The sequence below is a fragment of the Pan troglodytes genome, chromosome 11, assembly GCF_028858775.2.
Source record: "Pan troglodytes isolate AG18354 chromosome 11, NHGRI_mPanTro3-v2.0_pri, whole genome shotgun sequence".
Taxonomy (NCBI): domain Eukaryota; kingdom Metazoa; phylum Chordata; class Mammalia; order Primates; family Hominidae; genus Pan; species Pan troglodytes.
The window spans coordinates 2,381,719-2,396,594 of NC_072409.2; the positions used below are offsets into that span (position 1 = coordinate 2,381,719).

Here is a 14,876-nt window from a genome sequence, read left to right on the forward strand (position 1 = left end):
AGCTGTCCCTCCCCACCCTTCGAGTCATTCTCTTCCTCTGAGCCATCCCTGTTGCCGGTCTGTGCTGTGTTTGTCCCCCAAGTCCTTACCCATAAGAAAGTCAGAATATTCTGCAAGTGAAGGTTAGAGATGAGTGTGTTGGTGGCCAGGGGCCATGCCTCAGGTGAGCCGTGGCTGCTTGGGTCATTCCCCATAAGCGCAGGGCTGGGCTCAGTCACACAGGCCCCTGGACCAGACCCCCGGCAGAGCCAACGCCATGGGCACCCCACAAGGCCCTATTGGATGCAGAGCCTGCTGCTGCCGTGGATGGAGCGTCCTCCCAGCCCTCCCTCGAGGTACTGGCTGCTGGAGGCCCACCCTGGAGGTGGGGGCTGGGGGCTGTGCTGTCCAGAGGCCGCCTGCCGTGTCCCTGGCTTCATCCCCTCTATCTGTGGGCCTGCCCACGGGTGGCCGAGAGGAAGGGCTGATACACGGCATTGTGGATTTGCAGGTCCTGGAGTACTGCCCTTCTCCATCTGGGAAGAAAGCTTCCAGGCAGATGTTCCTTAGTGCAGTTACCGCCGGCTCTCACGGCTGATGCTGGCCCTGGCTTGTGGTCTGGGGTAGAAGCCGCCTAGGGACCTGGCTGAACGGAGAGAGCCCGGCCTGGACCCAGCCCTGCATGGCTCTCCTCCGCCTCCCAGGCTGGGGCGACAGTGACAGTCCAAGGGGGTCCGTCATCCCAGAGACCCTCCGTACCTCTGTGACCCTGAAGCTGGGGGCCTTTGTGCCCCTTTCCTGGATGGAACTCTCCTCTCTGCCACAGAGTCCTTAGGGCCCTGGCAGGTCAGGGTCGTAGCTACCCGGGGTCTGTTGGGCGGGGCCAGGCATCCCCTCTGGCTCTTGTGACTTGATGACCAGAGACCACCCAGGAAGGATGATGGCTAGGGGCCTGGCCCTGCTGCCTCCCGACTGTGAGGTCTCAGTTTCCTCATCTGTATGTCCAGTAGCGGGGAGGTGAGCACACGGCACACGCCATCCTGGCATTTGTGGGGGCCTCGGGGTTGAGGGGAGTTCTGGCCGCCGAGGGCCCTGGCCCAGAGCTCCTGCATCTCATCTGCATGGAGCTGGTGGTTCCATTAGCAGCCAGGCCTCCAGGCAGCCCAGCTCTGCTTTCTGGCATTTTAAAAGTTTAATGCAAACCTGAGGGCTAAGCTGGTGCCACGCCCAGCTCCCTGAGGCCCTGGCACATCCGGAGCTGGGCAGCCTCTACCCCCCAGGGTTAACCTCCGGGCCCCCTGCCGCCCCCTTGTCCTCCCTAGGGCCTCTCTTCTGAAGGTATAGGGTCAAAGCAAATCCTCCTGGAGCCTGCACCGTATGGGAAAGGGAAGGCGTTGCGCGGAGGTGGGCAAGGTCCACGGGGAAGCAGCCCCCAGACCGTATTCCTAACACCCCTTGTGCTCCTGCTGACTCCAGAGCACCTGGCACAGCAGGCCTGCCCCATCCCCACACCTTCTCACGCTCCAGGAGCGCCTTTGACCTTTTAGGACCTTTGACCTTTTCGATTGACCTTTTAGGAGATGTCCTCACTTAACTAACTGCCAGGCAGTCTCCACCAGGGGCCGGGGCTGGGGGTAGAGGGACTCTCCCCTCCGCAGAACGTTTCCCGTGCCCCGCCTCTCTCCTTCCCCTACCACGTGTTTAATGGCTGTGCATTTGCTGAGGTCCAGAACCTCTTATTAGATTGGTGAAATTAAATCCTGCAAGATAATTTAATTTAATTTAATTTTTCTCGCCTCCCTTCCCCTTGCTGGTGGTGATCCTGCAGAAATTCAGTGCCGCATTCCTCTGGTTTGCTGTGCTGGGCTTAGAAAGTGCTTTACAATCTAGGGGTGGAGGGGGCAGGGTTTCTGGGGACTCTGGGCGAGGCCCTCAGACCATGGAGCTGCCTGGCTGGGCCCCAGGAAAAGGGCTTCTCCTGTTGGGCTGCCTGACTGGTCCCTGTCCCAGTCCTCTGGCCTGGGGGATGCTTTCAGGGGTCTTGTACCTGCCAGAGCCTCTGCTCCTGGGTACTTGATGCCAGGACCCAGGTGCCCTGGCCTGGCACCAACCTTGTAACCTGTGTCCTTGTGTGAATCCTGCCGGGACGACACTCAGGCAGGGGGGTCGTTCTGGAGACGCTGCCCCAACCCCTGTGTGCGCGTCCGGCTGCAGTTCCAGTGAGCCCCTGTCCTCCCGGTGGGCTCCTCTCACCCACCAGCAGGTTGCTGGGTATGGGGCTCATCATGGTCGGCAACCCCTAACCCCAGGGCAGGGCAGGCCTGGATCTCAGCCTTCCTCAAGTGAGGCTCTGCAGAGAAGAGACCCCCCACTCCGACACCGCAGCCACCTGTATTTTCTTATTCCTGAGGGTGGCTTGTGGGCTCAGAGGAACCCAGCCTCCTCTGTGTGTCTGTGTCGGGTGGGGCACCGAAGGCTGGCACAGCTGCAGGGAGTGGACTCGGGCCTTGGGTCACCTGCAGAGGTTCTCCAAAGTGGGTTCCGTTCTGAAGGGCGTTTTGAGAGCAAGAGTCGTTGGTGCCACAACCCTGAGGATGGCTGGGGTAAGCAAAGTTGGCGACCTCTGATTTTTTGCCTGGCTCTGCAGAACTTTCCATAAGTGAATGAGTGTGTTGAATCTCACCGAGAAGGGGAAACAATAGGAAGTGTTGCTTGGGAAGCAAAGTGGTGGGGAAACTGAGTCACCGGAGAATGTGCAGGGGAGGGTGGGGATGCCCTGATGCCTGAGAACCAGGCTTGGCCCCTGGCCTCCTCAGCAGACAGCCCTGCTCACGTCCCTGGGCCCACCTGGGCCCTCGGCCCCCTCCTCTCTGGGTGTAGCAGGAGGGTCAGCCCCCGCATGTCTGCTTTCCTGGCCCTGGGGGCGTGAGCCAAGCCTTTATTTTATTCTTTTCTCCTAAAGTTCAGCTTTGTTCTTGAGCCTTCCAAGAAAGCAACCTAAAACCAGCTCCTGTCCGGCTCTCAGCAGGCTGGGGCGTGGGGCTGCAGCCTCACCGGTGCAGGTGGCCTGAGGACAAGCCAGCAAAAGCTCCAGTTGTCCTCGATCCCCAGGGACCACACGGCCCCATCACCTTCAAAGGGAATAATGGTCCCTTCTCTGGGAGAGCTGGTCTGTCCCCCAGCCCTGGGGCTCCAGCTCCTGAGGTGCGGACGCAGGCCGAACTGGGCTGGGCGCTAAGACGCCCACCTGGATGCCCAGCTGAGAGCTGCTCTCCTGCCCAGGTCACAGCAGGTTGCAGGCATCACCGGCTTTCTGTGTGTGAGGCTTCAGCCGCCGGCTTCACAAACATTGTTCCATTCACCCCCAGGAACCATCTGAGGGTAAATTATAACCCCAGTTCACAGCTCAGCGTCTGAGGCTGCGGTGTCCTTACAGGAAGTGGCTGGTGCCCACGGGACCTAGGATTTCAGCCTTGCCAACAGGCCAGGACCCTCTTGCTGCTGGAAGGGACAGGCTGAGAGCCTACATTGTCCCTTGCTGTCTGTGTCAGCCCTGGCTGCTGCCCTGCCCAGCCCAGGCACTTGGGACCCCCAGGAACCGGTGCGCCGTGCTGGCCTCTGCCTGTCCCCTCTTTTGGTACAAAAGCCCCTGTATGACTCAGACATCCCTACCCCCCTGTCCTTGGGGCGAAGTTGCCCACAACAGAAGCCACGGGCTCTCTGGGAGGCTCCTGGTGGTGGGCGCAGTGGGGCTGTGAAGGGAGCTGTTTAGGGGCCTCTGCCCTCTGTGCTGTGTTGCACAGGCCCCTCTCTTGTACCCCCCTGCCCGGGCTGTGTCCAGCATTCAGCCCTTGAGCCGAGCTTATGAGGGCACTTGGCAGACCTCCTGGATGAGGCAGAAACTAAGTGGGGACCTGAGGGTGGAGGGTGTGACGGGGAGGGTGACAGCTGGGCCCTGTGTCTCCTGGCCCGGTGGAGCCCAGCTCATCAGCATGGCCGAGTGGGGATGTTTCTGTAAACGCCCCCATCCCAGTCTCCCTGAGTTGTCACCAGCCCCTTGTAGGAGGCAGAAAACACTAGGCACGAAGCCACCTCCACGGGCCTTTGCCGGCAGCTTCCCCGCACCTGGATCTCTTCCCGTCCCCATTCAGTGGCTTTTTGTCTGGTCTGGAGAAGCTGAGCCCATGGTGTGTGACTAGGGAGGAGCCAGATGGCCCTCTCTCTGGTCTCCGGATGCCTCAGAGGGGCGCCGGGAGTGAGGGGCAGGGCGGTGTCGCCTTGACTCCCACCAGGCCTGTTTGGGCCTCCTCCGCATCCTGCTGCCAGGGTTACCCCAAGGGTGGTGGAGGCAGCTGGCCAAGCAGGACGGGGCTCACCTCAAGGCCTTGAGCCTGGACCCTGCCCCTTCTTCTGGGTGGAATGTGCTCTTCCTGGGGGTCACAGCCGGTGGCAGGGAAACTGAGGCTGGGCAGTCCAGAGGTCAGCCTCAGGGCCCCACGCAGAGAGGGTGGTATGAGCCCAGGATGAAGTACACATTCTCTGGAGGGGTCCCGGGGCCACCACAAGTCCTGCACAGCAGCCCCTTCCCAGGAAAAGGCTCAATAACGGCCAGACGCTGCAGACCCCCTTGGGCAGGAGGTGCAGCCTGTGTGGCCGCAGCCAGGAGTGTGCGGGAGGAGCGAGGCGGCCGCCTTGCCCTCTGCTGGGACCTCTCAGGCGGGGCTGCCCCTTCCGGCTCCTGGTTGCCCGGCCACAAAGTCGCTCTTTTCTTAAAGTGCCAGGAGGGCGCTGGGAGTGGGATGGGGAGGGGTGCTGGGGCTGGACTCCCGGGCCTGCCGCCTGGGCAGAGGACACAGCTCTAAGGCCCCCAGGACCTGGGGTGCCGCCTCGCCCACCCACTGCCTGCCGTTTTTGTGCCTCTCTTCACCCCCTGCTGTACCTCCCCTCCCCTTCCCTGGCTCCCCTAGCTGTCCTGACCCCCTCACCCCCTCCCCCCCGGCGCCTCTGCCCATTCCCCACCCTCGCTGGAGGAGTTCAGCTCTGCCAGCTCTGCAGACTGTTTGGAATAGTTTAAATGCTTTGACACTGGGGCTGTCCTGGAAGGCCGGGAGGCAGTTTACTGGGTAATTCATATGCAAAACTGCACCATAAATTTCCAGGCTGTCTCAGTTGCCGTGGCACCGGGAAGCATTTCTCCACTACTGTACAGTATTTCTGCCATCTTTGTTTGCATTGCAGTGAGTCATCAAAAGTCTGTCTCGTACCAGCACCCGGGGCCGCGCATTCCTCTGGCACCAACACTCCACTGTTTTTAAAGCCGGGGCTGGGAGCTGGCATTTACTTCGGCTCCCAAATCAAAGGCGGCTATTCATTCCCGAGCCGCCGGAACGTTCGTCTGCATCCGGCCCCTTCATTGAGATGCGGTGCGCTGCCCGGGAGGGCCGGCCTGGGTGCAGCTGAGCTGCGGCCGCGAGCCCAGCGCCCAGGCGCTCTGCCCTCCTCCTCCTCCTCCTCCTCCTCCTCCTCCTCCACCACCATCTCCTCCTCCTCCTCCTCCTCCTCCCCCTTGCCGGCTCCCTGCGCCCTCCCCGCCCCAGGGCTCCCGCTCCGTTTGCTGCATTCGCGGAGCAGCTGGGCAGGCGGGCTGCGTGCGGGGAGCCTGTCCTGCCGGGCGGAGCGGGCAGTGCCGGCCGGCGGCCACAGCGGCGGAAGGTAGGTCTTCCCGACCGGCCGGCAACTTCTCCGCAGCGGGGGCACTGCGGGCCGCCCCCGGCGCGCGTCCACCTGCCCAGCTCCCGGCGCGGTGGCTCCGCCCTCCTCCCGCCACCCGGCGCCTCTGCGGCCGCCCGCACTTTCCTCCCGTGGGACACAGCGGCCTTTGTGCGGCCCTGCGGAGTTGGGCTGGCGCCTTCTGGGCCGCCCCCGCCCCCTCCGGAGTCCGCACCAGATAAACAGCGGCGCCCTCCCCAGCTCCCAGCCCCGGGGTCCGGGCAGCCCAGCGAGGGCTGGGACCCCTGTAGTCACCTGGGTTGGGGCCAGGCCGTCGGGATTGGCCCGCGTGGGGAGCGAGGCGAGCGGGGTGGGGGGCGTCCGCGAGTGGGGCTGCGACAGGCTTCCCAACTCCTGCCCTGGCGGCGGCTTGGGAACCTGGGTCTGGTCCGAGCCGGGAGAGCGCGGCGGCTTGGGAACCTGGGTCTGGTCCGAGCCGGGAGAGCACGGGAGAACGGAGCGGGCGCGCCCAGGGTGGTTTCTCTGCGCGAGGGAGGAGTGGACGCGGCTTCAGCGGACTTCCCGGCACCCCCAGCCATTCCCTACCTGCCCGGGAGGCTCAGGGGGACTAGGGGACGCTGGCCCGCCTTCCCCGCAGGGGCCCTCTGCGAGGCTGCTCGGAGGGAAGAGAGGGAAAGCAAACCGCAAACTGCACAGCTCCAGAGACCCCCCTCCCTCCCTCCTTCCCCACTGCTCCAGCGCGGCCCCTCCCGGGAGCTCCTGTGCGGGCTGGAACTTTTTTGAGGGGAGGAGAGTGGCTGCAGGCTTGCCCAGAGGCTCCCCCGGCGGCCCCCACCTCCTGTCCCGGGGCAGGTTCAGGCCTGCGCTCCTCCTCGCCTGCTGAGACCGAGTCGCTAAGAGCAGCCCCCTGGGAGTGGTGTGGGCGCACTCCTGCCGGGCAGCACCCCGGGGATCTGCAGCAGTGCTGGCCGGGCCCTCTTGCCCTTCTGCCAGGGGGTCTGGGAGACCCCGTGTCCCTTCGCTGGAGTGTCCCAGCCAGGAGGGGTGGGGGAGGGCGCGTGCGGAAGGCTCGCTCTGTGTAAGCCCCCGGCGGGGGAGGAGGCGGTGGGAATGGCCCCTTGAGCGGGGAGCCTTTGACCTGGAGGAACTGACCACGTGCCTCCTGCCCCCACAGATGAGCCCCGCTAGGGCCGCCCCGCGCTGAGAGCCCAGCCCCGCCGCTGCCCGCCCGCCATGTCTCAGATGCTGCACATCGAGATCCCCAACTTCGGGAACACAGTGCTGGGCTGCCTGAACGAGCAGCGCCTGCTGGGCCTCTACTGCGATGTGTCCATCGTGGTCAAGGGCCAGGCCTTCAAGGCCCACCGGGCGGTGCTGGCCGCCAGCAGCCTCTACTTCCGCGACCTGTTCAGCGGCAACAGCAAGAGCGCCTTCGAGCTGCCCGGCTCCGTGCCGCCCGCCTGCTTCCAGCAGATCCTGTCCTTCTGCTACACGGGCAGGCTCACCATGACGGCCAGCGAGCAGCTCGTGGTCATGTACACGGCCGGCTTCCTGCAGATCCAGCACATCGTGGAGCGCGGCACCGACCTCATGTTCAAGGTGAGCTCGCCCCACTGCGACTCGCAGACCGCTGTGATCGAGGACGCCGGCTCCGAGCCCCAGAGCCCCTGCAACCAGCTGCAGCCGGCCGCCGCCGCCGCCCCCTACGTCGTGTCCCCCTCGGTGCCCATCCCGCTGCTGACCCGAGTAAAGCATGAAGCCATGGAGCTGCCGCCGGCCGGCCCAGGCCTGGCCCCCAAGCGCCCGCTGGAGACGGGGCCCCGGGACGGCGTGGCGGTGGCCGCAGGGGCTCCGGTGGCGGCGGGCACAGCCCCTCTCAAACTGCCCCGCGTCTCCTACTACGGGGTGCCCAGCCTGGCCACCCTCATCCCCGGCATCCAGCAGATGCCCTACCCCCAGGGGGAGCGGACCAGTCCGGGCGCCAGCAGCCTGCCCACCACCGACAGCCCCACCTCGTACCACAACGAGGAGGACGAGGAGGATGACGAGGCCTACGACACCATGGTGGAGGAGCAGTACGGCCAGATGTACATCAAGGCCTCCGGCAGCTATGCAGGTAACGCGGCGGGGGGGAGCCCCACACCACCTGGCTGGGAAGCGGGGCCTGCCTGGGACCCGGGCGGCTCAGGCCACTGGGCCGGAGGCCTGCGGGGCCACAGGGGAGCCCCCCACCAAGCCTGGAGGAGGTGGCAGAGCTCTGTTCACCATGGGGTTCAGACTTGGTCTTGGATGAGACAAGAACTCCTGGGAGACTCTGCCAGCCCGTAGGAAGGGTCTTGTCTCCACTGGATAGATGAGGAAACGCAGGTGTCCCGTGGCCCAGGGACCCGCCCGAGGGTTCACGTTCCCCGTCTGTGAAGGGCCTGGCGCCACGCGGTGTACGGGAGGACCCGCCTACTTCCACTTTAACCTCAGTCTGCGCCTCACCCGGCGAGGTCCAGAGAGTCCCCTGAACCCAGCCCCTTTGCCACCACCTCTCCAGGCCCCGCGCCAGGGATGGGCCAGGAAGCGCCCGGTGTGCTGAGCCGAGTGAGCAGTCGCTCCCCCTCCTCTCCGTTCCTTTCTTTCAAGGAGGGCTGCTCCCCGTCCTGGGCCCCACAAACCCAGGTTGCCCTAATTGGAGATTCCTGGTTACAGCCTCTGGAGACTGTTCAGGCTTTGCTGGGCAGAGTCCCACAGTTGGTGCCCAGGATCAGGTGTCCCCGCAACCTGACTGTGTGTCTGTGCTGGCCACCTGGCTGGTCTGCATGCAGGGCCTGTGTGCAGCGGCCTGGGCCTGGGTGCAAGCGCATAATGCCAGCCGCGGGCAGGTGGTGGACCCCGAGGGGCAGTGTGGGGACTCTCTCCACCCCACCACGCATATCCTTGTGCCCTGATGGGACGCCCCCCTGCCCTTCCCCTCCTGCAGTGCTGGTTGGGGGCAGAGGGGGCCAGGACCACCCACCAGCTTGGACCCCTAGGCCAGCTGGGTCCCTGTGCAGCGTCTGCCACCACAGCCGGGACAGCAGGGTAACCACTGCTTTGGCCAACCTGGCTCCCTCTCCGCCTGCAGGAGAAGCCACTGCCTTGCCAGCAGGTGCTCTGGGCTCCGTGGTGTCTTCCTGAGAACTCCGCACTTGGTTTAAATGTATATTGCTGTGTTTGCATGAATCCCACAGAATGCCAGCTCACAGGCCACCTCGATCTGGGCTTCACAGCTTTTGTTTTCTTTTAGTGGTAGGGGGTAGGGCTTGATTTTTCCTGAGACTGGGAGCTTTGCTAGCTACGGAATTGGCCCTTCCTGAGGGCACAGCATACCGGGCTCCGGCTCACCACAGAGGCCGTACAGGATGTCAGTGCTTGTGGACCCGGCTGGCTGAGGCCTCCGGGGAATCCGCCCCATGTGCGCTTTCCCTCTGCCCCTGCTGACAGCCACCCCAGGGAAGGCAGGGGACCAGCCAGAGGCTGCTGGGGAAGGCTCCCAAGGCCCACCCAGGGCCCCTGTTGGGAAGGAGCTCTGTCCATGGGCTCCAGTCCCAGGGCAGAACCCCAGACAGGCTGGGCACCCCTACAGTCCCTGAGGACATCTCCCATTGATGGCAGCCAGACAGTGCCCTGCCGACAATGGCAGCCAGACAGTGCCCTGCCGACGGGTTGCCGACGGGTCAGGGAGCTGCACCATGGAGATGGAAACAGACCCATCGTATCCAAACATCCTCCCAGGGTCCTCCCTGCACAGCCCCCTGCTGCTCCAATGTGACCTTGGGCCTTGGTGTGTTTGGGGTGATGGGAGCCAGGGCTGGGTGTCGGGTTTGCTGGGAGCACGGTGAAGCCTCGTGACCTGTCCCATGCATCTGCCCCTGGGTGCTGGGTCAGCCTTAAGCCCTCACATCACCTGGACTTCGTGAGCTAGAAGCCCTCACGCCCACCTGCCTTGATGGGTTTTTGGGGAGCCGGCAGGACCACAGCCAGGAAGCGGCTCTGTGGAGTCCCGGATGTGTGTTGGGTGGGGACGGGAGGCAGCTGCTCTGGTGAGTCCTTCCCTCCAACTCCCCCGTACTCAGACCACACGAGGTACAGTCCCATTGGGGCTGAGGGGTGGGGACACCCTCAAGGCCATGTTCCTGCAGGGCTTTGTCCAGGCCGCAGGTGCTGCGCGGCAGTCTCTGCCTTTGCACGGGTGTCGCTGACGCCAGCGAGGTGGAAAGTGGGCGGCTGGGAGGCCAGGCCTGCTCCCGCCCACCTACCATACAGTTTGGCTCTGGATGCCACAGTCTGGGTTTCTTGTCATGGTTTTTCTGTTCGGCAAGCCCATAAGTGGGGCAGAGAAAGGGGGTGTGTGATTTCTTGGTTAAAATCTAGGTTACTGGCTGTGACGTTGCTGGCGTCGCTGGGTGTGCTGGGTTGGCGGTGCCATGGGGGGAGCAGGTAGAGGGAGGGGCCGTCGCCTGACCTGGAGCTGCCCCTGGGTGCTAGCTCCCCGTGCCCTCCGTGTCCCGGGCTTGTCCGGGGAACGTCCTCACACCCACGCAGGAGGCTGGCTGCTGCCCTCCCCAGGCCGTGCAGGAGTGGAGCCAGGCAGCTGTCTCTCTGAGCTGGTAGGACTAGCGTGTTCTAAGGTCCCTGCAGGCTGAGCTCCTCCTCCTCTCTGGCCTCAGTCTCCCCACCTGTTGAGTGAGAGGCGGGCCTGAGCGATTGCCGAGGGTCCCGGAGCTGCACCTTGGCGTGTGGTAATGCGTGTGCCTGTTCCACTCTCTCTCGCGTTAAGAACCATGGACAGTTTGTCCTGTAGGGCTGTTCTCCTGTTTTTGAAATAAGTCAAAATATTACAGATAAAGTTAATTGCCTTTTGTCCCCGGCACAGCCCCCGCCCCATGGTCTGTGTGGCCTCACGGCAAGGGTCTCCATGCGGTGTCTGTCTCGTGCCTCTCCTCCCTCCCTCCAGGTCCAGCGTCACCACCCGTCAGAAGGAGCCGCCACGTTTGATTTCTCCAGTGCCTTATCAAAGGACATTCAGGTTGTTTTCAGTTTGTTGCAGTCAGGAGCAAAGCTGCGAGAAGGCGCCATGCATGGGTGTGTGAGGTTGATGGGGCCGAGTTCGAGCCCCCCCCACCCCCAGCGAGGCAGGCCCCGTCTCGGTCCCCATCAGGTGGACGCTGGCTCGGGACGCTCAGTGCTTCCCACCCACCAGCCCCCATCTCTGCAGCAGTCACTTCGGGGCGCCCTCCTGGGCCTTAAGCCATCACCCCTGCGGCAGGCAGGGACCTTCCTCCTGGCCCTGTGGCCGGCAGCCACGGGAGACCCCGGAGCAAGATGAGCTGGGGGTGGGGTGCACCCAGGGGTGAAAGAAAAACATCGTATCCACCGGAAGGGAAACGCCCAGTGCAGTTCCCCTCCGGCTGATGGGGAAACCTCCCAGAGGGTGAGGCGCAGGCATCCCTGCCTGGCGTTGTCAGGGGCCTTGCATCTGAGCTAGAGATTGCGAAATGCCTGCCTCCGCCTCCCCTGCACCCCCGTTCCTTCCCGCCCCACCACGGGGGTGAGTCAGGGGCCAGCCCCTCCAGAGAGCAGGAGGTGGGCCGGGCAGAGGGAGCCTGTGCCTCGGGACTCGGTGGTGCCGTGGCCTGAGCGGCAGCCCCTGTCTTCTTCGGGCCCTCTTCCTCGCGTACCCGCCTTCATTCCCCCAGGGTGCGGCTGCGTTCCCGCTGGGGCTCAGGGCTCGGGGGCATCTGAACGTCCAGCAGGGACACCGGGAGCCGGGGCTTCCCCGGCAAGGCAGCCGGCCGGGTGGGCAGCGCCAGCTGGGGCTGGGCTTGGGGTGGGGGCTCCCCAGCTGCGCTCAGGGGTCTGTTCCCGTGGTCTCCTGGGCACATCTGGATCCACAGGTCCCTGCAACAGCCGAGACGGTCATGGCAGCTGCTTTCACCCCAGGGCAGATGACAGCACGGGGCCCTGACGGTTATTTCATTGAGTGGGGGTGGCCGTTGTCACCCAAGCTGAGGACGGGCACCTGTGGCATGGCAGACCGCTGAGGTCGAGGGACAGGGAAATGGAGCTCGCAGAGGGAAGGGGTAGTGCCATGCTGGGGCTTCTCTCCTGTCCTCTGAAGGGGAGGGGGCTGCCCGGACCTGCGCCCACACCCCCTCCTGTGCCTGACGGGGCTCGCCCGGCCGTCCCTTTCATGCCCTCAGCAGTGGCTTCGGGCGGGCAGATGTTTAATTGCAGCTGGCAGATGTCACTCTGTGTGGCTGGCAGAGATAAAGCCACGCCTGGGTATTGACACCAGCTGCACACTTCCACGGTAACCCTTTCCCAGCAGGGGACAGCTCTGGCCACAGGGCCCGTGGGCCCGTGACGATAACCCTTTCCCAGCAGGGAACAGCTCTGGCCACAGGGCCTGTGGTCCCATGAGTGGGTGGCCCTGTGCATGTCCGCTTCCCCTTCCCTTCTGGCTCCCTCCACCCCCACCTCTCTGGGGTCCACCCGGTGTCCCCTGTGTGCCTCTCTGCAGGGCATGGGGGTCAGGCACCCATCCCTAAGCTGGGTACCCACTTCCGTGGGGCGGTCTGAACTCAGGCAAAACAGGCAAAGTTGGAACTGCTCAGGGTCCAGGAGACCCTCCCATCCAGCCTCAGACCAGCTGCCCACATCGTGGACCCTGGACAGATGCCACTGGGTGTGGGTCGTGGCACACAGCAGCACATCTGTCCTGGCTCTGCCCATCAGGAGAGGCCTGCTGCGGCCCCCGCCCTTTTCAGGGTGACCTGCAAGGTCAGCACTGGCCCCGTCCATCCCCCGGCTGAACACCCAGGCTTGGGTGGGGTGCTCCCGGCCCTGGGCCACAGAACCCAGGTGGCCAGGGCTGCTGGCTAGGGTGGTCTCCGTTGCAGCCACTCACCCCCCACCATTACCCATCCAGAAGGTACACGTGCCCAGTCGGGGAGCAGGGCTGTATGTCTGAGGCCGCTCCCACCAGCAGCTCAAAACTCAGGACTGTTGTTTGGGGTTCCCAGAGAGAAGCAAGAAGAGGGGCTGAACTTGGGGTTGCTGAGTATGCAAATCGCACCGTCGTCCCCACTCTGCTGCCTTGTGGCCTGGGATGGGGGCGTCCGCACTGTTAGAGCCCCCCCACCACCACCCAGGGAGCAGACAGAGGGTGCCTTCATCTCTGGCCTGGATAGGGTGGGGCCCAAGAGGAGGCCCCAAGCAGAGATGGCCAGACCGGGGAGTGCCGTTGGCTGCAGGGGTGGGGGGTGAAGGGTTCCTTCTGCTTTGAAGGGCCAACACCCCTGCAACTCAGGCCTTCCGAGGAGCCGAGACCGCAGTCGTGTGCCGCTATGCCCAGCTAATTTTGTAATTATTTATAGAGACAGGGTCTCGCTATATTGTCCAGGTGGCCTCAAATTCCTGGGCTCAAGAAATCCTCCCGCCTCAGCCTCCCAAAATGCTGCGATTACAGGTGGGAGCACCGCACTGGACCATCTGTCTGCTTTCATCAGCATCCTGTAGATGTGGTTCATCTGTGGTGTGGCCCGTCTAGGCTATCGTTCTCTCCTCCCCGCCTTTTTTGCTTGCTAAAGTATTTGTATTGGCCAGGCGTGGTGGCTCACCCCTGTAATCCCAGCACTTTGGGAGGCTGAGGTGGGCAGATCTCTTAAGGTCAGGAATTTGAGAGCTGCCTGGCCAACATGGCGAAACCCCATCTCTACTGAAAATACAAAAATTAGCCGGGTGTGGTGATGCACGCTTGTAGTCCCAGCTACTCTGGAGGCTGAGGCAGGAGGATCACTTGAACAAGGAGGCAGAGGCTGCAGTGAGCTGAGATTGCGCCACTGCACTCCAGCCTGGTGACAGAGCGAGACCCTGTCCCCAACCAAAAAACAAAAACCAAAAGTATTTGTATCCTTTACAAAGTGTGCCATCAGTGAGTTCACTGTGCAATCAAGTGCATACAGAACAGTTCCCTCCTGTAGAATGTTACCCTGGGGTTCTTTGCACAGAGTCGTCTACCCCATCCTGGCCCCACGGGACCACCACCCTGCTGCCTCCTACTGCCCTTTTGCTTCTCATAGGATCCCCGTGCATGAGACCGTGCAGCCGTAGAGCCTGTATATTTCCGTGTGTCATGGTTTCTGTTCGTCATGTGGTTGAACGCATGAGGCCAAGGGGCTGCATGAGGCCGCACTCCCACCAGCAGCCCGTGAGAGCAGCAGGCGCCCCACGGCCTTACGGCAGCCGGGGTTCTCTGTCAGCCTTGACGTTTCAGCCCTTCCTAGTGGGTGGAATATCAGTGACATCCCATTGTAGTTTCTATTTGCATTTCCCTGATGGTCAATAACGCTGAGCACGTTTCACAGGTTGAATAAGCCATACTTTATAACTTTTATTGTGACGTATTTCTTCAGATCTTTTGTCCATTTTTTAAAAATTGGATTTTAAGAGTTTCCTATATAATTTGCAAGTAAGTTCACATATGGGTATTGCGGGCATTCTCTCCTAGTCTGACCTGCCTTTTCATTATTGTAATGGTGACTCTCAGAGACCAGAAGTTTTAAATTTTGATGAAGATCAATTTATTAAAGTTGTATTTTACGGCTAGTGCTTTTTGTAGCCTGTTCGAGAAATCCTTGTCTACCTAAAATTCTGTGTTCTGTGTGTGTGTGTCTGTGTGTGAATTCCTGCCTATCCAGGATAGGGCAACACTGTGTCTGTGTGTCTGCGTCTATGTGTGTGTGTCTGTGTGTGTCTGTTTGTCTCTGTGTGTCTGTGTGTGTCTGTTTGTCTCTGTGTCTCTGTGTGTGTCTGTATGTGTCTGTGTGTGTGTCTGTTTGTCTCTGTGTCTCTGTGTGTGTCTGTATGTGTCTGTGTGTGAATTCCTGCCTATCCAGGATGGGGCAACACTGTGTCTACGTGTGTGTGTGTCTGTGTGTCTCTGTGTGTGTGTCTGTGTGTGTGTGTCTCTGTGTCTGTGTGTGTCTGTGTGTGTGTCTCTGTGTCTGTGTGTGTATGTCTGTGTGTCTGTGTGTGTGTTTCTGTGTGTGTGTGTCTGTGAGTCTGTGTGTGTGTCTGTGTGTTTTCTTGCGAAAGTCTTAACAGTTTTGCTCTGATGTTCTAGTGGATGGTTCATG

The 14,876-nt window shown here is 62.3% G+C and overlaps 1 protein-coding gene across 3 annotated transcripts in view; it reads left to right on the forward strand.

The window, feature by feature from the left end:
* The window catches only part of NACC2 (NACC family member 2), an 89,623-nt gene that overhangs the window by 38,357 nt on the left and 36,390 nt on the right, over positions 1 to 14,876 (forward strand). The window contains exons 2-3 of one of the 3 annotated variants that reach the window (XM_054658519.2): positions 6,884 to 7,308; positions 7,669 to 7,825. In XM_054658519.2, the coding sequence (XP_054514494.1) occupies positions 6,943 to 7,308; positions 7,669 to 7,825 (523 nt within the window). In that variant the 5' untranslated portion in view covers positions 6,884 to 6,942. Of the gene's footprint in view, positions 1 to 5,555; positions 5,692 to 6,883; positions 7,826 to 14,876 lie in introns of those variants that run through there. The other 2 variants (XM_009457693.5, XM_016962081.4) reach the window with 2 other exon arrangements.